The 21,184-nt window shown below is 43.0% G+C and overlaps 2 protein-coding genes across 3 annotated transcripts in view; both read right to left on the bottom strand.

The window, feature by feature from the left end:
- Positions 1–1,476: 1,476 nt before the first annotated feature.
- MRPL17 (mitochondrial ribosomal protein L17) lies at positions 1,477–2,437 on the bottom strand. The gene is made up of 3 exons (XM_083884312.1): positions 2,240–2,437; positions 2,053–2,121; positions 1,477–1,982 (listed from the first exon to the last, which is right to left on the bottom strand). The coding sequence occupies exons 1-3, from the start codon at positions 2,411–2,413 to the stop codon at positions 1,719–1,721; spliced, it is 507 nt and encodes a 168-aa protein (XP_083740438.1). The 5' UTR covers positions 2,414–2,437; the 3' UTR covers positions 1,477–1,718.
- A 1,874-nt stretch (positions 2,438–4,311) lies between these two features.
- The window catches only part of CCBE1 (collagen and calcium binding EGF domains 1), a 96,382-nt gene continuing 79,509 nt past the window's right edge, over positions 4,312–21,184 (bottom strand). The window contains exons 6-11 of one of the 2 annotated variants that reach the window (XM_083883224.1): positions 17,671–17,777; positions 12,684–12,804; positions 10,574–10,713; positions 10,446–10,481; positions 9,871–9,906; positions 4,312–8,329 (exon numbers count right to left, since the gene is read on the bottom strand). In XM_083883224.1, coding sequence (XP_083739350.1) covers positions 8,096–8,329; positions 9,871–9,906; positions 10,446–10,481; positions 10,574–10,713; positions 12,684–12,804; positions 17,671–17,777 — 674 coding nt within the window. In that variant the 3' untranslated portion in view covers positions 4,312–8,095. Of the gene's footprint in view, positions 8,330–9,870; positions 9,907–10,435; positions 10,482–10,573; positions 10,714–12,683; positions 12,805–17,670; positions 17,778–21,184 lie in introns of both variants that reach the window. The other variant, XM_083883225.1, reaches the window with a different exon arrangement.

Raw genomic sequence — 21,184 nt, 5'->3', positions numbered from 1 at the left:
CGGCAGAAGCTTCCACAATCTTATAAAATGTTCAGAGACATACAGTAGCACTGAATTCAGAAGGACTACACACCATGTTTATGAGATGATGAATGCTTTGTTAGCTGCCCTAATATTCACAGATACTGCCAAAAATGCATTTGTATATTTAAAAAAACCTTTATCACTGATTTTCCCCAATTTAGCTTAGAAGCTTCTAGCATTTCTTACTTTAGTAAACTCAGATTATTAACTTAAGATCAAGCAGATGACAGTGTGACTTGTTTTACCTCATTAAATGTTTTTTTAGTGTTGTTTTTGTATTTTGTTAAAGCCTCAGCATGGACTTTTAATAATGTGGAAGTTGTGCAGCAGTTTGGTTCAGAAAACATCTACTTGAATATGGTCAACTGCAAAGAGAACTATTTCAAGGTTATTCACAACATAATCTGTCTGAATGCTGACTTCTTAACAGTTAAACTGTTTTTTCTTTTTCCTTAAGCAGTACCACCCATCTTTAACTTCTCACTGGTGTTTATTAGAACAGAATTGTGTGAGATAAGTGTCTCGAATAGAGAATATGTAATGGAGGTTCTTCATCTTTCCACACCATTAGCTTGCTACACAGGGCCACTTGTTTAAATCTCTTAAGTTTGTCAAACTTGGGAAGAAATGTAACAAGGTTTAGGAAGCCACACTAGTTCCACTGTGTTTTGCCAAGAAAGGTTGTGCCAGGTGTTCTTTAAGTCCTTTCCATCTGGGTATTCTATCCTGTGATTTTAAGTTTGGGTTGGTTTTGTTTTGGGGTTTTTTTTCACTTCAAAGTTAGCAAGAACTTTCAAGTACTAGCTGTGCCTGAAATTAAAGACAAACCTAGCAATTAAAGATTCTTATTGCTCAGTAGTTATATCACTCTGAAAAAGTTCTGCTGCTCCCCCTTTTTGTTCTAATTAAGTAATAGAAAGAGGTCTTGCCTTTGGAGCTGGGGTGTCTGTCAAGCTCTTGCTAGATTACTATGACTCGTGTCTATGTTACCACCATAATAAGACAAGTTTCTTTGTTTTTATCTTCATAGGACTTAGCTCAGTGTTACCATCCTATTTGCATTCAGTGCTTTTTAAATAGCAGATATCTTATTTCTCACCAAAATTCCTAACCTGAAATGCTGAACACTAGCTCCTAGAAGACACTGTTGGCAAACTTATTTTTCTGGAATAAGCTACTAATTTACAAGCACGTGAATTATGCTAAACCAGGGGAGATTTATGTAGGACAATAGAAAACACTTCTTCACCAAAAGGGTGAAGAGACACTAACGAGCTCCCAGGAGGTGGTGGAGTCATGGTCCCTGAAGGTGTTAATATAAAGACTGGATGTGGCACAGTGTCATGGTCTGTTTGACAAAGTGGTGTTTGGTCATAGGTTGGAGTTGGTAACTTCAGAGGTCTTTTCTGACCTAAATGATTCTCTGAATATGACCCAAATACAAATAAACGGACTTTCTGAACAACGTTTATTTACACAGAAGATATCAATCATCAGTGCTCCTAGTCTGATTTCCTTCTCCTGCTGAGTCTCTATTCAAACCACTGCAAGCAGCCAGTAAACTCAGCCTGCGCCACGGCAACTTCCATCACCCTCCAGCCCTCCTGCCCCACCTTCCCTTCCCGCGCCCAGGACAGCACCCGGGGCTGGTGCGGGGGCCGCTCCCCCGGAGCCCGCTGCGGGCACGGCGGGGCTCAGACCTGTGTGCCCCGGGCGGCGGCCGCCCGCTGCGCGTCCTGCCGGTACCCCTTGAGCAGCTGGTTCAGCAGCGTCTTGTCGGAGTCGCGGCGCGGGCGGACGAGCGGCGGGAGCGGGTTCCCCTTCAGCTCGATCACCGCCATCTTAGCGCGGTCCAGCCCGTCCCGGTTGGGGATCTGCAGCATACGCGTGTAGCTGCCGGGGTGCGGCTGGAAGCGCGGCGCCAGCACCTTGAACAGCTTGTGGATGAGGTCCTTCTCCTGCGGGACGACACGCTCAGCCCCGGCCCCGCGGCGGGCCGGGACGAATGTGGGGCTGGGGGGTACTTACGGTCAGCCAGAAATCCGCCATGCGCATGGCGCGCTCGTCCTTGTCCCCCCGCTTGGCGTAGTCGATGAGCTGCGGGGAGGAAGGAGGCGGTGGGTCAGGAAAGAGGCGGCGGGTGAGGAAGGAGGGGGTGGGTCAGGATGCCTCGGCGGCCCGCCGCTCCCCGGCCCGGCCCGGCGCCGCCGCTCACCCGCTCAGCGTAGCCGCGCATCTCGTCGGCCCGCGCCCAGGGCGTCTCGATGCGCTCATACCGCACCAGCGCTGTCACCAGGTTCCGCAGCAGGTCCAGGCGCGACCGCGGGCTGAGCCCGAAGCGCCGGTAGACGCGGCCATGCGAGATGGCGGCCGCCACCGACAGCCGCATCCCGCCGACAGACCGACCGCCCCGGCCACCGCCGCATCCCAGCAGCGGCCGGGCGCCGCGCAGCCCGCCGGGAACTGTAGTCACGGGCACACCATGGCGCCGACCCGGAACGGTCCGGTGGGAAAGGCACCACGGCGGGACACCCGGTCCAGCCTTCCCGGTCGGACAGGGTAGTCCTGGAGCACACGGCACAGGAACGCGTTCATGCCGTTCTTGAGTATCTCGGAAAAGGGAGATTCCACAGCCTCTCCGGGAAAGCTGTTCCAGTGCTCGGTCACTCGAACAGAAAGTTTTTCCTCCAGTTCAAGTGGAACTTCCTGCGCACCGGTGTCTGCTCGCTGCTCGGCACCCTTGAGCGGGGCCTGCCCCATCGTCTGACCGCTCCCTGCAGACACTGACAGGCACTGATGAGGAACCCTCTCGGTCGTCTCCTCTGGAGGCCGAACACGCCCAGCTCGCGCGGCCTTTTCTCACAGAGATACTCCAGTCCCTTGATTTGCCGCCTGCACTGGACCCGCTCCAGGAGCTTCACGTCTCTCTTGAGCTCAGGGCTCCACGCTGAGTAGAGGGACACGATCACCTCCTCCGCCCCGCTGGCGCTGCCCTTACGGCGCTCAGCCCGCAGCCGGGTACCGGGACAGGGAGCCGGGACAGGGAGCCGGGACAGGGAACCGGGACAGGGAACCGGGACAGGGAGCCGGGACAGGGAACCGGGACAGGGAACCGGGACAGGGAACCGGGACAGGGTGCCGGGACAGGGAACCGGGACAAGGAGCCGGGACAGGGAGCCGGGACAGGGAGCCGGGACAAACCGGCCGGCGGGAGATGCTTTTGGGCGGGGCAGTGTCCCTGCGGTCCTCTGTTCCTTCTTTTCAAAACTGTCGGATGTAAGTTAATTGAACAGGCAGATTTTGAAATGTCTGATTTTAATACACTGCTGTGTAACTGGTTGAAAGTAAAAGGACTGCATCATCATGTCATACAACTACCATCTGGCTTTCCCCAAAGGTACACATCAAGTAACTGAGATTCTGCTCTCCATGAATTCTTTGCACTTCTGTTCTGTTATCCTCATACAGTCACAGAGCAATACTACTAGCAGGATCCCCAGTACAACCGGGAACTCCTTTGTCTACCTTTTCATTCCTAGATCTGCTAACTATAGATTTTTGTCTTTAACATTTTTCTTCCACTATCTGCTTTCTAAACCCGAAGACAGCTGTTACTATACTATTCCAGCTTCTCCTATTTTTTTTTCTTTCTCTCCCCCCCCCGCCCAGTTTCACTATGATTTATAGATACTTTTTATTTTACTTTGTTTACCATTTACCCGCATATGGGCGATGCTGGATCCTGGTGGTGGTGGAGGAGTGGGATCCTGCCAGTCCGGCGTGGTGCCAGCCCTGCGTCTGCCCTTGGGGCACTGAGCAGGCAGCAAGGGGCAAGGTGGGCTCCCTGCCCGCAGGCTGCTCTGGACCGGGTGTGTGCGAGGGGCAGGCAAGGCCTGATGGAGACTGTGTGTTATTCCTTCCGCCTTTCCCCATTACCGGTGGTAGGATGGCAGAGAGCTCCGGACCCTCGTACCGCATCCTCAGAAGGTGCTCACACCCGGCGGCGTGCGTGGGGGACTGCTGGGTCCAGCCTCATGTAGCCCTGATGTGGCACCATCCATCCACAGAGCAGAGATGGCTGTGTGCTTTAACTCCACAAGGACTGAAACCCACCCTACCTTGCAAGAGCTCATGCCCCAGAGTCAAAGAACGATGACACTGCTGTTCAGCTCCAAGAAAAATGCTAAAAGCCAGTGTAAGGAGATTTCCTGCCGTCTGTTTCTTCCAGCCAACATCACTGTGTTTCAGAGAAAGGGCAATGTGCAACAAAAAAGCAGCTACCAACAGTGTAAGAAAAAATATCTTTGTTATTATGAATACATCATAAAATCACAGTCATCTTATACACATTTTAGTATTTTATATATAAATAAAGTGAACAGTATATTTATTGGAATGTGTAAAAGGAACAAACATCAGGTTCTTTTAAAAATGTGAAATTAACAGAGAATTGGACCCCACTCCCACCCTTTTTTGCTGCTCTGGGACTTGGTACATTAACTCTGAAGTACTTCTAGGCGGAAGGCTATGCAAACTGTGATGCTAACAGTAACTCCAGGCATTATCCTAATTCCATTTACAATCAATTTTCCTCTCCTTTTCTTAATTTAGCCTGACTATGTAGGGATTCTTGTGTGTCAGAACTACAGCTTTGCAAGAAAAACTAAACCTTTATGTACTTGGCACAGTGTTGAAACAAACATCTTTGAGGATTCATGATTTTGTTAAACCCACTAACAATCAGAATTTTCTCATCACTGCACACTTTTGAAAATGTTCCCTTAAATATATTTCTAATAGTAATAAAATAACAAATTCTTTTTTTTCCTTCTGCTTATGATTTGATGTCTTAACATCAAAATATTTCTTTCTAATAAAGTTATATATACCATTTATGTGAAAAAAAGTTGTCATGTGAATAAGCCTGCTAATGAGATTAGCCATGATTATAGAAGTTTCTACTTTCTTGTTTTGGATTTTTGGGAGAGTGTATATTTGGAGCCACAGACTAATAAATAAATTGCAAGATAATTACTTCTCTGGCTGCCAGTAACAAAACTTGAGATTGGAAATGATTCCTCTGCTTTGGCTTTATGAAACGTTTGGTTTCATAAGAAAATGACACTTTTTTGAGTCTTTATGTGTTTACCCTGACACCTGAATGAAATGCTGGTGATTAAATGTTTTATGAGTTATCACACAGGTAATCAGAAATGAGAAAGTTCCATGCAAAGATCTCAGCTGAATGTAGACCAAAGGCTGACCCTTCTGAGCCAGCTGTGCTCAGAGGGACTCTCCCTGCTGCAGGAATTCCTATGTCATTTCGGGTGGTCTTTGCCACAGTGTCCCCTTCTTGCTGCTGGGACTCAAACAGTTTTGAAGTGAGAAATCTGGACAGAGGAGGGTAAGGACAAGAGCAAACCCAAGGAACACATTCTATCACCTGTTTTTTAAAGTACTGTGAAAGCCAATGATGCCAGCTGCAGAAAGGGAAGTCATTGAGTTTTCCATTCAGAAAGGCATGTAAACATGTGCTAGGTTTATTTTCATGAATCTGTTGGACAGCTTGTTTACTTACAATGGAATATGTATTTTATCTGCTTTTCCAGTGCAGTCTCAGAATAACTCTTCCCCGGTCACTTTTACGCAGCAGGGCAGTTGTCACCTCTCCCTGAATTTGATGGTCAGACTGTGGGAACTTCTCATTTGGTATGTGCCTCTATTTGGAAAAGTAGAACTTAGAACTGAAATAAGTGCCTTTTATAGATGCCTATCACCTAGTGGGCATGGACAATAGAATTTAGTTTGTATGTAGGAAGTGACTCATCTAACAGAAGTTAGATCATTCAGTATGTGATGGTCAAAAACCTGCAGCTACTAATTCTGTAGTGGGAGCCAGCCTGATCCAGCAGGGTGCAGTGGTAAATATATGCAAATGTTCCATAATTTTCTAGATTTAAAAATACATTTAACATTTAACAAATATAATTAAAATTGCATATTCATAAACAATGTAATTTATACTCAGTTGCCGGCTTGAAATTAAGAAAATAAGACACAAATGCCTCAGTTCATGCAATCTTTGACATTTTTTCCAGCCTGCTGCATATAAAATCATCCCTCTTTTGGACACAGGTACCTTCCTCTAGTCTCCCTTATTATGTGATTCACAAGATTACTTGGATCTGCAGCTGCTGGCAGAGCTCCTCCCAGACAGAGGAGAGGCCCAAGGACTACAGGGTTAGATTGCTGTAATTTTTTTTCAGCTATCCCCATGACTTAGGCATTGCTTTGTAAATACTGATACAGATAAAATGCGAAAGGAAATACAGAACACTCATGTTCTTAAAAGCTAATGCCCTGGCTTGTGGCTTAGTGGCAGCGAGATGTTGGGAAATGGCTACAGGAATGAACACATCCTCTTAACACACGGAAGTGATGGAAAAGTCTAGACAGCCAGCTGTTTATGCAGCATGATCTGTACTGTGCTTGTCAGGATTACACCAACTTTCTTTTGGCCCAGAGAATATGGAAGGGAATCCAAACCTTTATGTTTTATCTGAAAAGGTCCTTCTTATATTTCTACCTGTATTTATTCTACTAGAACATGCAAGCCCTGAAAAACAGGGCAAAGTAACAACTTTTTCTTTGCATTTGTGACATGGACACTAGTGAACACTAAACATACTGTAGAAGTAGCAGCTACACAGACACAACATTGAAATTTGTGCTTAATATACTTCTTAATATTCTAAGAATGGCAAAGTCCTCAGCAGCTGTAGTAATCCAAAAGAAATGGCAACATACATCATCCATGAGGTATGGTATAACTTGTGCATCCAATTTTCCAGTGTAAATAAAGGGCGCTCCCTTTTATCCCCATTCACAAGTATAGGATCCCATGTGCAGTACCTCACCTTAGCCATCCTCGTACCAGCTCAAATGTTTTGTCATGTGCGCTCCTGCACCTACTCACATTCCTTATACACCCAGCCAAACATGCTGCCACTCTGTGTTCCAGTTTGGTGAAAGCCATTTAGGTTGGTCTCATGCAGCAGAGGAACAAAACAGGTGGAGGCTCTTTGCAAATATGAGACCTCTCTGTGGTCTTGATTTCATTCCTGCTTCAGAATTTCACCAAGGAAGACATGCACCTGCAGGAGGTCAGAACCTGACTCTTTCTGCAAGACTGGGATATATTTTGTTCTTGCCAATAAGCCTGCTTGATTCACTTTTGATTTGGTTTCCTGCTTTAAACATCCCCTTTATCTTGCTCATCTTTGTGTAATGTATCCAACATGAAACTGTTGAGAAAGCAAACTGGCCTTCACACTGAGCAGTGGGACAATGGTAAAGAAAAAGAAGTGTTTGTAGGTGTCCTTAAGTAGTGTAGGACACACACATATTTTGACTGTCTTTGAACAATACTCTAGCAACACAAAGCCAAATAATTTCCTGATCAAGCAGCAGCACCCTTGTTTAACCCTTCAATGTTTGGTTTTTTTTGCCTTTTTCTGCCTTGATGAGGCTTAATAGAGGATACATCTCACTTACAGATGCCCTCTGCTGTGAAACAGGGATCCACTTCTCACACTCTCCTAAGCCTGGGGACAGTAGCTAGAGACTTGAGTTCAGTGGTATAATTTATTTGCATTCATAAAGTAACTGTGGACCAAGGTGTTCATTATCAACATCATTCAGGGATGATGTTCAGCTAACCCTCTGTCCCTGGCAAAATTTGTGTACTGGGTCATTTGGACATAGAATGCAAAGTAGGCAGATGGAATGCTGTGGTCTGTGTTATTAGCTAGAGCATGCCTTAATCATATTATATGCTAAGAAGGTTTTTTTGATAGTCTAGGTTAAATGCACAGTGCAGGCTTGGCAGTATGGAATTTCTGCAAGGAGGCTACCATGAACCAGGAAAGCTACAGTACAGGCAGCATGGTTCAGGAAAAGCAAAAAGAAAAATGGGAAATAATATATATATATATATTTTTTTTTTTACATTGTCAGTGCATTTTTTTATATTGAAGAATTCTAAAGAGGCTTTGTTTTTCAGTAGGAATAGCTAAGGATGGTCTGCCTTCTGTATCCTGGCATTTCTGGATGTTGCCCGTGGTTTGTAGTCTTCTCCGGATCCAAAATCTACTGTGTCGTGATAGTTTGTGAATTCCTGAGGTAATGGAAACTCTTCTGTTGATGAATGAGTCCTGTGTCCAAACACTCTCTCTTGCAGCTCAGCGATGTCATTCCTGATGTCTGCCATCATCAGCAATAGGAAATCAAATGAACCCGGTGGGCCCTGCAGTCACAAGGCACTGCCATTAATAACAATCCACCTTGCTCTTACAGTTTTCAAACTGGCTGATAGAATTACTCCAGCAGAGGTTGTTCAGTAAAATTCTGCTTTGTATCAAAAGCAAAAAAAATTCTGCTTTGTCAAAAGCTAATGGTCTTTTTCATAACCAACTTAAATCAGGAAACAATTTTCAAAAGAATCAAATGTTTTTGCAGACAGAGCCTACATTTACAAGATGCTCAGCCCTTTTATCACTTAAAAACTCCTTTGCTTCATAAGAATGTCTTGAGACCGCATGGCAATAGAGGAGATTAATCTTGGTTTCTTGTCTTCTTGCTTACTAAACTGACAGAAATTACTTTCTTAGAATGATTAATCAACAAATTCTTTTAAGACTATTATTTGGCAATGTCTTTTCAATATGGTAACCTCACTGCCATCCGTCACTTTCTAAATATATTGGTAATTACAATGCAGAGAGCATCTGATTTTAGAAAATCATTATTTCTTTTTAGCTGACTTCACACAAAATAAACTGTTTAATACTGAGCACACCCTGCCAGGCATGCTCTTAAAACTCAACTCCACCAGTGAGAAAATACCATAAGTAAATTAATAGAATCATAGAGTGGCTTGGGTTGGAAGTGACCTTGAAGACCATGTAGTCCCAGCACTCCTGCCATAGGCAGGGACACTATTCGTTAGACCAGGTTCCTCAGAGCCTGATCCTGCTTGGCCTTAAGCACTTGGGCATCCATAACGTCTCCTTGCAGCTTGTGCCAGTGTCTCAACACCCTCACAGTAAAGAATATCCTAATATCCTAATATCCTAATATCTAATTCAAATCTGCCTTTTTTAATTTTGAAGCCATTCCTTTGTCTTGTCACTATATGCCCTTGTGAATAGTCCCTTCCCATCTTCCTTGTGGATTCCCTTCAGGTACAAAAAGGTCACAGTTAGGTCACCCTGAAGCCTTCTCTTTTTCAGGGTGAAAAATCCCAACTCTCTGAGCCTTTCCTAATAGGAGAGGGGTTCCAGCCCTCTGATCAGCTGGGTGGCCTCCTCTGGACTGGCTGCAACAGGTCCATGTCCTTCCTGTGTGGGGCATCCCAGAGCTTTTTTTAAAACAAGTTCACCTAAAAACAGGTCGTCAATACTCATTCCTTTTTCTGAACTCAAAACCTATAGTTTCCCAAATCTGAGAGAGATGAAGGGCAAGATTTTAAAAAGTTCCAGGGATGAATTTCCTACTGGGAGCAGAGGTCTAAGTAGCAGCCTGCATGGTTCTGCCTTTTAAGAGTGTCTCAGCACCACTGTAAAGCAGAGGTGCACTTACTGCATTTGGTCACACACCCAGCAAAGGAAGAGGTTTGTAGGCAAAAAAAATGGAAGAAAACAATTAATAACTTTGTTTACAATAACATTTTGTGTGTATGTAAATTTTATCTTGGCACAGGAGTTTTTTTCTTTAACTTTTGGCTGACCTGTGGTAAGTAGTCAACATCACTTTGTTGTGGAAATTCCTCCTGTGTGGAATACTTACAGGTATCCCCTTTGGTCCTGGTGCTCCTCTCTCCCCCTATAATCAAGATCACACCAGTTAGTTTGCTGTGACTAAAGGAAATTAAAAAATCACCGTTTACTTCTGCAGCCTCACTTACTGTCCCCAGATCAACAATCATCAGCTGGTGATTGTTTGGAAAAAACACAGAAAGTGAAGAAGGAATGCAAGGAAATTGCTGCTGATTCTAGTGAGAGCAGAGTGGGGCATTTCTGATATTTCTCATGGACAGTAACAAGTGAATCACTGAACAGGAAGAATTCACAATGAATGAAACGGGCTAAAGCATCAACATTTCTTCATGGAAAAGCCAAAGGAGCAGCAGAGAAAGAAAAGAATGCTGTGTGACATGTAGGCTGGCAGGACTGTTTGCCAGACTTTAGGAATGGCAAACACAAAATAGCAGAAGGATGACATGAAGAAGTGGGATAACAGGATGCTTTTATCTTAGCAAAAGAAATGAGGTGGTAACAGGATGTGACTACAAGTGTGTAGAGTCTCTCTAGCACTTCACATGTGTATGTGCCCATCTTATGGAAATTAGTACCTCTCCTCACCTTGCTACCATCTCTCCCTGGGGCTCCAGGGGGGCCCTGCAAGAGAAAAGAAAGTATTCACAAGGGTGTGAGAAACTGTGGAGCTAAGGGCAATTGTGCAGTGCATGGCAGGAGACAGGAATACTGACCACAGGGCCCCGTCTGCCCTGCTTGATGTGTGATATGTCTGGAGATGGGCCCATAGGTCCCATTGATCCACGAGGGCCTGGCTGTCCAGGAGGTCCAGGTAATCCAGGAGCTCCTTGACTCCCTTTAGGTCCTGGAGCCCCTGAAATCAAAAACAAAAGTTACATGCCACAGAAAGCCTTCAGGACACTTCATCAGTGCAATAGGTGGGGAACAACCATTTTTTTAAAGACCCAGTGGGCTGGTTACTTTAACACACCCAAATCCATAACAACACAACCAATTTATCTGCATCTGCACATCAGCAGCTATCTGAGACAACATTAACCCTTGTTACAATAGCTACAAGAGATGATCACCAAACAATAAAATCTTATGTGTAGCATGAATTTGAATTTGCCAGGTGCTTAGGGACACAGACTGGGAATGAAAAGAAAAGCATAAATACCTCATTTTCACACAGAAAGAAGAACAAATCACATTTGAGGAACATCTCATAGAAAGAAAGCTCAGAAAACTCATAGGAATTTTGGGTCATGGGCATATACATTACTGGCAGAAGCAAGATCTTTCCAGTGGGGGACTGCACCTCTCTTTTGCCCAGTGCAGTAGGCGATGTGTTAGGGGTGAAAGAGGCTCTGTTCTTCCATTTTGCTTTATATCATCTTCAGCTTCTGCTGGTTCAGCAGAGCATGTTACTTTTTAGGAAACACTCAGGCAACAAAACATATGTTTAACTCAAGAGAAACAGTAAGAAACGTGAACCAGAAAATCAGGCACCTGAATCAACATTTGCAGACAATAAAGACCATTAAAATGTCACTGGCTGAAACACTTCATGATGGGGGGGGGGGGGGGGGGGGCGGGGGGGAATATTTCCCTTCATTCTGAGGGCACACAAAAGACATAGAGAATAAATGGCAGAGAGCAAAAAGCGTTCAGCAGGACTGAATATGTGCAGTTAAGAGTTACAAAAGGAGACAACTCAAGTTCAGTGATATCTCCCTGGGACTCTTTCTGGGTAGGCAGCAGAGGAGGTAAGCAGGGGTGGTTTTTGGGGGTGCAGATTTCTACAGTACCTCGGACAGCTCAGTAAAGGGGAAACTCAGTGGAAGACCTGCAGGGTCAGGCCTACCTTGGAGCGATTGCAAAGCAACCCACTCTACCCTTCAGAGTCTGCTGCAGAACTTCTAAAGTGTCCTTGCACTTATGATGAACTGAAGACTGAAGATACTCATCCTTCAGGAAAATTACTCATCTTCAAGAGAATGAGATAGAGACCCAGAAAACAAAGTAAGACTGCAAAAGGGGATAAAAATGGGAAGGTTGGGTGCATTTCAGGAGGGAGTAAATCAACCCTCATAAGGAATATTTGACAGTACTCTGTAAGAGTCATTCTGAAATGCAGCACAATGCTTGGATTTATTGCTGACCCAAAATTAGATCTGCATTCAACAGAATTTTGAGTATTGCTGGCCACCATGTGTGAGGTGTATGGATTAAGTTTGAGCTTTAGGATCTCTCTAAAGCTTTTCCTCTCTCTCTAGTTTTTTTGCATTGTTTCAATCTATAACTTAGAAGCTGTGAGTGGAGTTACACTTTGCAGATTCTTTTCCATCTGGGATACAACATAAAACCAACACATGAATCCTCACAAATCAGACAAGGAACAAGAAAAGAGTTGGCACGAACTCCTACAAACTGAAAGTACATTTTTTCCTCTAGTGCTGACAGTGAGCTAAAGCAATAGATATTCCTGAAATGAAATTGAGAGTGTTTTAAGACAGGGTTAAAATACACGGAATGACAACTGAAGCAGATGAGATATCCCTGGGAGAGGAAGAAATTTAACACAGGACAAACACAGCTTGCATGCTAAGAAACACATAGAGTCACAATGGATGATGTCAGACAGTTGGCAGAGGCTGACCACAACAACCATAAAGTTTTGGGTTGGTTTGTTTGTTTGTTTGTTTGTTTGTAATTTAGCACAAATGCAAACATAATGTATCAATCAAAATATGAAATATATGAAATCATATCACACTGGAAGACTGAAGTTTACATTTTTAGTCCTAGCACTACTGCACATTTTCACCTCCCTGGTCTTACCTGGAGGGCCTGGTTGGCCAGGCTGGCCTGGGGGACCAGGGATATATGCATTAGAGGCAAGCACTTTTTCACCAGTGATTTGCTTGCTAAGATCAGCAGCATTATTTGGCAGCAAAGCAACCTGCCAAGACAAAAAAACAAAAACAAAAACAAAAAAAAAGTAAGATATTCATTGTTCAGCCAGACAAATCACATTCTTATTTAAGCCTTTGTGTGAACAAACAACTATTTAAATATTTCAGGAAAATATGAAGTGCTCATTCATATCCTTGATTGATACAATCAGATGAACATTCTTATTCTGTGAGTCTGTTCACTTTTCAACTCACTGTGGAAATATTACACGCCAATCCAAGAGAGGACAGAGGAAATTCAGGAGAGATATAGGAACAAGGAACAGGAGTCTCATTCCTGCTTCTCAGGAAACTTATTTTTCCTTATTTGAAGTTTCGTCTATTCATTTACTGCCTTTCTCAGGGCAAAACTTACTCAGATATTTAAGTTCTGAATTGCTACACAAGTCACTAACTTTCCATAGCTTCAATGAGAACCCTAAATCCTTTGTGAATCTGGCCCTGAAAAGTAACCATACTGTTTAACCCCTCGGATGTCTGGATCTGCTCTGCACAGAGACACAAAGATAAAGTGTACATAAGTGAGAATGTGAGGAGAATTGCACACTACAGTTTAGAGTGTCATTGTCCATTACTGTTTAATTATCTGTGAAACATTCATCTACCCAGTTGAATATATTTAATAATTAAGCATATTTAGAAATATTCTGTAAGTGTTTGGTCTCTTAAGAGGCAGCTGAAGGGAGATGGCAAGCCAGGAGGCTGGTCTGCAGCAAGGAAAGTTTATTAGTGGTGAGTGGCTGCATGTAGACCTAGGGATTTTGCTCAGTGCCAAATTGAACTGGAAAACTATTTCAGCAATAGCAGTGCAGACCTATCTCTGGGTAAGCTTTGTTGCTTCTTGAATGAATTTGAGTCATTGGATAATTTCATGCTGAATTCTGCAACATTTGCCTGTGAGAGCTGCATTGAATAATATAGATGATGACTCTTGCTATTTGACACAGCTTTTCATCAGCTATCTGGAATTCTCTGAGCTGGGCTGTTCTCAAAACTCCTACCTGTTTCTGTAATTATTTGACATACATTCTTCTGCCATTACTGCAAACCTAATGTTTGTAATACACAGGCAAAAACCACTGGGTTATGCGTCTGCAGTACCTACTTGAACTGAGAAAACTTCCTTTGGCAAAGAAGTTATTGCTTAAGGATGGCAATTTAAAGGCAGACAGTGCTTCTTGTAGTTTGGGGTTGAATGCACAGAAGACTTCTGAAGAAAAAAAAGTCAGGAAAAAAAAAAGTTGGAAATGCTGAGATAGTTCCTGGTGGCATTTCCAAAACACCAGTGTTATTTTGAGACTGGAACTCAAAATGTAATGACAGGGACACAAGGATTTATCAGCCATTTGTGAATTATGTTTTGGAGAGAATTCCAGTTTCAAAGACCAGATGACTACACTATAGGCAAATTAAGAATCATGATCTAAGTCTAACAAGAATTTGGTAGATTCACTCCACTTCTGCAGAAATCAGTGGCTGGATGAGGTCATATTTTCACTGAAGTCCCACAGGGTGTTTCTTATATTCTCACTCCTATGAATTTGATTTTCACACAGAAAATGGGGATTTTCCAGCTCACCTCCAGTTCTGGGGTGGAGGTGACCCTGCAGCTTTCTTAGCCAACTTCCCAGCCAATGCAGCACAGACCAGACTGTGGGGCTACTGAAGATAGATGGCTACTCTGTGAGACACAACACCCTGTTCCTGGGGTTGAAGAGGAAAATTCAGTAGCTGGGAGCTCTCACAGCCTCACTGGCCAGGAACCAACCAGCATGGGAAGCTCTACTGACTGGCTCTGGTCAGCAAAGATTTGTTTCCTAAAGGTGTGTCCTGTCCAGAGCAGGTTCCTGGCTGGATACAAAGGAGAGGCTTGCAAGGACAATGGTACAAGACTTCCACTAGATGACACAAATCAACCAAGGACTGCAGTGCCAATACTGCCATGCTAAAACAGAAATAAAAAATCAAATATGGCTAACTGAGAGCATTGCATTTTTAAAGTAGTTTTTGTGAGAATATTTTCAGTATCATCAGTGAGTGCTTCTCCTTAGGGATGGCCACAATTGAATGGCAGATTAATTGAAGTCCTCTTTTCAGCTTGTATGTAAATTTCTCAAAATACCTCATTTTGGGGATCTATAACTGTATCAGTTGATAAATAGATGTCACTTAGTACATAGACTCAGCCATGAATACTCTTCAGGTTATACTGCAAATGTATACTGGCATAAAAAGGTGCATTTAGTGGTAAAGACTCATCATGAAGTGGATTTGGAAGTGTGTTCTCTTCTGATGTTTAAATATTTACTTGTTCCTGCCAGCTAGGCTGTTCTAACATTTGAGTAAGTTAGAAAAGAAATCACATAGCTGCTGTGAAAGCATCTATGCATGCTTCCCCACTGATTCAGCTGGACTTGAAGTACACACTAGGAGTGCCAAAATACCCAGGCTCTGGTCTAGCTCACTGCTCTTTGATATCTTCTGGCCAGAAAATGGTTGTTACATGCACTGGGCCAAACCATGTGTTTTTGTTGTTGACTCACATCCTCTTAGATATTGGCTATAGTCACTAGCCTAATTTCTTTTTTACCTTTTAACTGAACCTAGATCCTAGTCCAGGGTAACCTTGGCTTTCTCCATCTACAGCTCCGAATCCTAATGACCCTTGGAAAATAATGGGGCTTTTTCCCCCATGTGCATGCAAATATTAGCAAGGGTAAATTCTGAAGAAAGACTGTTCTAGCAACAAGGCTCCCATGTGCTGTGTTGCATGCTGCATTTGGAATTTTGCATAGTGTCTAGGAGGTCTGTGGTTTAGAAAATTGGACAGTGCTTGTCAGGAGTGATGTTGAACACGGCTTTCTAATTAAGATGTTTAAATACATCTGTGCAATAGGATCAAGCTTACTCATTTCTTTTTCTTTTTTTTTTTTTAATTGTTGGCTGTGTGTCAGCATGCCAGATATCTTACCCCAGTTTTTCAGCTTTCCACTCTTCTTCCTTTCATCAAGGTCTTAGATCAACCTAGGACTACCCACAGACCTCTATGAGGACAGTGCATCTCATTGGATGACAGGCTTTTCTGTTAACCACAATTTTGAATAAACTTCATAAACTTTGACAGCCTTAATCATAAGACTGAAGACTCATTTCATAAACCATCTCCCTGGCAGACAGAAACGAACTTTTCTATGTGAAACAGAACAGCTTTAACCACAGCTATTGAGAGACATCCTCCCCAGGAGAACTTGGCCACAGGGAGTGGCTGGTGAAACATGAGGGTTGATGTTTCCCTGGGCAGAGAAGCACCATGGGGCCAAATCTCCATTCAGCATAGACAAAACCTCTCCTTTCTCTGGAGTAACAGTTGCTGAGGGTGTCAGGAACCTTCTCTTTTGGGTCTTTCTGTGTGGAGCACAATGCAGTGGGCTCCCTCTGAGGATGCCAAGTCGATCAAGTCTCACTAGGGGGATACTGGGGGAAAAATTAAGTTAGGGACTATGACAGGACTTAGCTATGAAGTAAGAGTGAGCTGCTTAATTTGTGCACAGCTACGGTACAAATGCCCACAATGACAGATATCAATGCTCTGAGTTTTCCTGGAATGAATTTTGAACACAAGTATCTAACAGCAGAAATTAGACACAAAAAAATTCCCATTAATTCCATCAATCAATTCTCAAGCAAACAATGTGGCCAGCAATGTGACCCCCAGATCCTTCCCTGGAGGTCAGTATGAGCCTGCTCAACATCATGGACAACAGCTGGAGAAACAGCCACTCAAAAGCATGGATCCTTTTTTTAACCTCTCTGCTACCATATTTTTGAAAACCAGAATTTCCATCACACATGAAATTCTGTCACTGCCACATTTGTGTTCATATTGATTCAGAAGGAATTCATGATGTTATGAGATTTTGGAGAAACATAGTATCTCCAGCTTCAGTGAATTTCACTTTAATGAAGAAGATTTTTTTCCTTCCTAATATTAAATGAGTAACATCAAATGCAATGAATGAATACACCAAATTGTATTTTGACACAATGGAAAGAAATAATTGAGTATCCTGGGTGAAATAATTACAGCCTGTCAGCATGAATTACTGAGAATATTCCTACAGAGAGCTTCAATTTGAGAGAACCTCAGTGTTCAAAGGAGATGTCACCAGAAAAGGCATTACACCTGCATCCCTGCTCTCCAAATCTCAGGCTGGGTCACTGCATTATTTCAATCCTACTGAAGTGCAAAAGGAAGCTACATATGGGAACAATTAAAGCCCAGGATAAGTTTCTAAATGCAGTATTCTCTACTTGCAAGGGAATAGGTGAAAACAAAAATGGGTTTGTGACTGAGGGTTGTTTTGTTGTTTTTTTTTTTTAAGGGGAAGGTCATATTTAAAGCTGGTGATATTTTTGTTTAGTCTCACACCTATTTGGCAAGAATCCTGTATCAGCACCCTATTAATGAAAAATCATGTTCCTGCATCTATGAAATGTCTTGCACGTGCTTACTCTGAAGGTGGATCATGTCCAAAATCCTGTGCATTCAGAGTGAATGAAAAGCTCAGGCCAGCACAGATTGCCAAGAAACCTGGGCTCAGCCTGGAGTGGGTGTATGTCAGACTGTTACTCCAAGCTTGGTAATACAGCTCCATGAACTTGGAGAGCTTGCTAACAAGTTGTATAGGAGTATAAGGGAGAGATGTCATTCCCACATGATTTTAAAATATATTGCCATCCTCTTTTGTATGTACAAAAACCACATGTCAGTGACATCTCCAAACATAGAAATTAACCTCAGTTGTTGTAAAACATGCAGGTCTGGTAAAGACATGGCTGATCAATGTTCATACCTTTTGCTTCAGCTGTAAAACTGTCTGCTTTATTTGATGGAATTCCTTACAAGAGGCACAGCATGTCCCTGGTTTTGCCACATTTTCAGATTTCTCAGGAAGCCCAGCTGAAAGAAAGCAGTTTCCACTATAAATATAAAGATCCAAAGGAAAGAAATTCATAAAGTGATAGCAAAAGTAACTTGAAGGTTGTTGTATTTCCCCACACCGTGAAAAGAGGAGGGAATCCTGCCATTATTAAGTCTTTGACTGTGAATTTCTGTGTAAGACTGAGAAACTTTACAGGGAGAGCTCTGAGCACATTTTTAAAGCAGCTGTTTCCAGTTAACAGTCCCCAGAGAATTCATTTGTTTAATACCTGGAAAAGTTCACACCCCTTCTTTTATCTTTTTGTTTAGGATAGACTAACCCCACAGATCTGAACAGATTTACAGCCCCCTGAAGGGCAAATTTTCATATGCTATAAATTACACTAAAATCCCTCAGAATATGCTTATTTTGCTCATTTTGCACAAACTGCTCTTTATCATTATGGGTTATTCTCCATGTGATGGAATCAGCCTGAGCAGAGATGGGGATTGAGATTAATGACTGGGATTTAAATCTGCACAAGAAGAAGGGTCACATCTGTTGATACTACGCATGAACAGGATCTTTTCAAGAATCCATTAAATTATTAAATCCATTAAAACTGTGAGAGATATTACAAATGTTATTTTTGTCCTTTTCCCAGTACCATACACAGTCAAGCAGTTCTGCATTGCAAGCAAACAAGCATTTTTGTAACAGATGTCTGTGTAAAGACAAATCTGGATTCCAAACCACAGGGTGACACATACTGGCAAACTCTAGGTGAGTTTTTTTCACTTCAACATTGATGGGAAATATCAAGTCTTTTGAGGCTTTGCATATGATGTGTGACCTTGTATGATGTTACCTAGGGGGGTTGCTGAGCAGGTTTGAACACTGACCTTTTAGAGCATGTCCCGCAGTGGAAAAACTCTGCAGGTGCTCCTGTTAAAGCCAGGGAATCTTCAAAATCTTCCAAAAGAATCAACTGCATTGTGCTGAATTTCTGTAATACACTTATCTCTTGAACACACCCTTAAATGCCTTTCATCTTTTCAGAAATGTGTATTGGTTTTGAAACATCTGTCTCTTTTTAAATGAGACCTGAAGTTTCTAATACCAAAAACTTTATGTGCTACTTGACTTAAAATATTTGTAAGGTCCAGTACAGAAGATTGCAACCTTTGTTACTAACGCACTTGCCATAGATAGTCATCTGTGGACCACCTATGCACATATTTAGGAAAGGCTGATTTTCAGTATGCTCAGTCCATTGGCTATAATCACATATGTGGTATGCTTGATTTTAGAAGACAAAAGTTTATCTCACTTATCTGCTAATCAGTTAGGAGACAGATGTGAGAGCAAGATGCTGGAATAAGCAGAAGCATTAAGACAGCTATTAGTACTGAACTGATTGGAAAATTGGGACACAAAGGCTTGGGTTTTTTCCCCCAGTCATGAACTGCCTGTTCTCATGGCTGCACTCCAACAGCCTTACAATATTACACATATTATTTACCATTTTTATGGCAGCAATCACACACTGCTGTCTGAGCTTCCCAGCCCTTTCCCCAGCACAGCTTTGGTACCTGATCAGCTTTCTGTGCAGCGTTCAGATTGCTCAAAGATTTAAGTCCAGATGGTACTACTTGGTGTTTTCCAATGGACTCTACACAGCACAGAATAGAATTTAATGAAATTTCAGCTAGGCTGGATCCAAGACGATTTAGCCACAAGACCTTCCAGAGGAACTCCAGCATTTTTTGTGAAGGCACTGGAATATGATGCTTTCCTTCTTCTCTCCTATATTCCTAATACTAATAATTTTGCCTTTGATTCCCTCCAAATCTTCTTTGCCCATAAACCTTTCTCTTGTAGATGAAATAATCTGCACCATTCAGGGCTTTTTTCCTTAAGAAGGAATTGATGTGCTGTAATGAAGACACCACTTTACACTTCTCTAAAATAAATTTGCCCTTGACCACAAGTCAGTTTTGCAGAGTTCTTCCTCCCTCTTCAATTTTTCATCTTCCTTTAGAAAAACCCAGTGTCTTGACATGCCCGTTTTTGGACTTGTGTAGGAGTTACAGATGAAAGTATATGGAGCCATTAGGAAAAAAAAAATTCCTTTCTTTTTCAAAGGCCAATTAAATCTGGATTTTGTACTAGTCTCAACAAAAATTTCTGTTAATAGCTATCTCACCAAATGAGTTCTATCATTGTCTTAAGAAATGTTGCTGAAAGCAGCACACAGTCATGGGGAGAAACTGCCAGAGCCTTTGCTATTGGAAACCTAATGTAATCCCACCAGAATCTGTGGAATTATATGCAGATTAAGAAGTGGTGAATTTGGCCTCGTGTTTCATTATAAAACCCAGTTTATCTTCCAGACGGATGTGACACACGGGGCTGACGAGTACAGATGAAACAGGGCTGTAACAATCCATGGAGATGGATGCTGGGGGGATCAGCTAATGTTTGGGAAATGTCACACCAGTGAGATTTCTGCAAAGCCGGCTGGATTGACTTGTCGGAGGAAAAGGTCCAAGATTGTTGTATGAGCAAGCATGAGCAGCATCCCAGGAGAGAGGTGGAATCCCCCTAACTCATACCAGACAGAGGTGATGATTTGCCCAGGGAAGGAGTCATCCATCAAACATTTGCTCTACCCCCATCCAACCCTGTATCAGGACCAAACTACAAGTAAAGCCAGAATGAAGTGTGGATAAAGCCAGAAGTCACATAGGACAGGCCAGCAGAGGCAAAAGGCCATTAGACTGATGCACCCACGCATGGTGCCGAAACTGAGGTCACCACCAGGGTCAGCTGGGCCAGCACTGAGCAAGGCACTAACATAAAACTTGTTCCCATTTCACAGACCTACGCAAGGAAACTGAAATTATTTTGAAAAAGGCTTAATGCAGCCCCATTTTATAAAGGTTCTCAGAATACAAAGTCTAGCTCATACATGATGGGAGTCCTTTAATCTTGGTGAGGCACTGGTGAGCCCTGTGGCACCTATTGCTAGGAGATCTGCTTGGGGGAGTGACATGTTTTTTTTGTGTATGGGCTCGGAGGCCGTGCCTTGCTGGAAGAGGAGGAGATGCTGGCAGGGGAGAGCTCTGCAGGAGCTCTGCTGCGGGCGGTCTTCGCATGGAGGCTCTTGAGCTAATCATCTGTGTTGTATTATCTGAACTCAGCCTGCTGAGATGGTTTCATCTGCCTGCTTCTGCATGGGTAGCTGTATTGTCTCCATCAAATGGGACTGTGGATGCAAGAAAAAAATGCTCCTTCTTCTTGTGTCCACTAACCCACACAAAGCTCTCTGTCAAGCCACTTACAGAGCCAAAAAGAAAGTAAAAAAGTTGCACATTACAGCCACTTACAGAGCCAAAAAAGTGTCTGAATTTCATCCTTTGGCCATGGAACAATGAAAACACGG

This window comes from Zosterops lateralis (genome assembly GCF_965231275.1).
Source record: "Zosterops lateralis genome assembly, chromosome: Z".
Classification (NCBI taxonomy): Eukaryota; Metazoa; Chordata; class Aves; order Passeriformes; family Zosteropidae; genus Zosterops; species Zosterops lateralis.
Note: the sequence above shows the minus strand (reverse complement) of the source record. Positions and strands in the feature narration are given on the sequence as shown.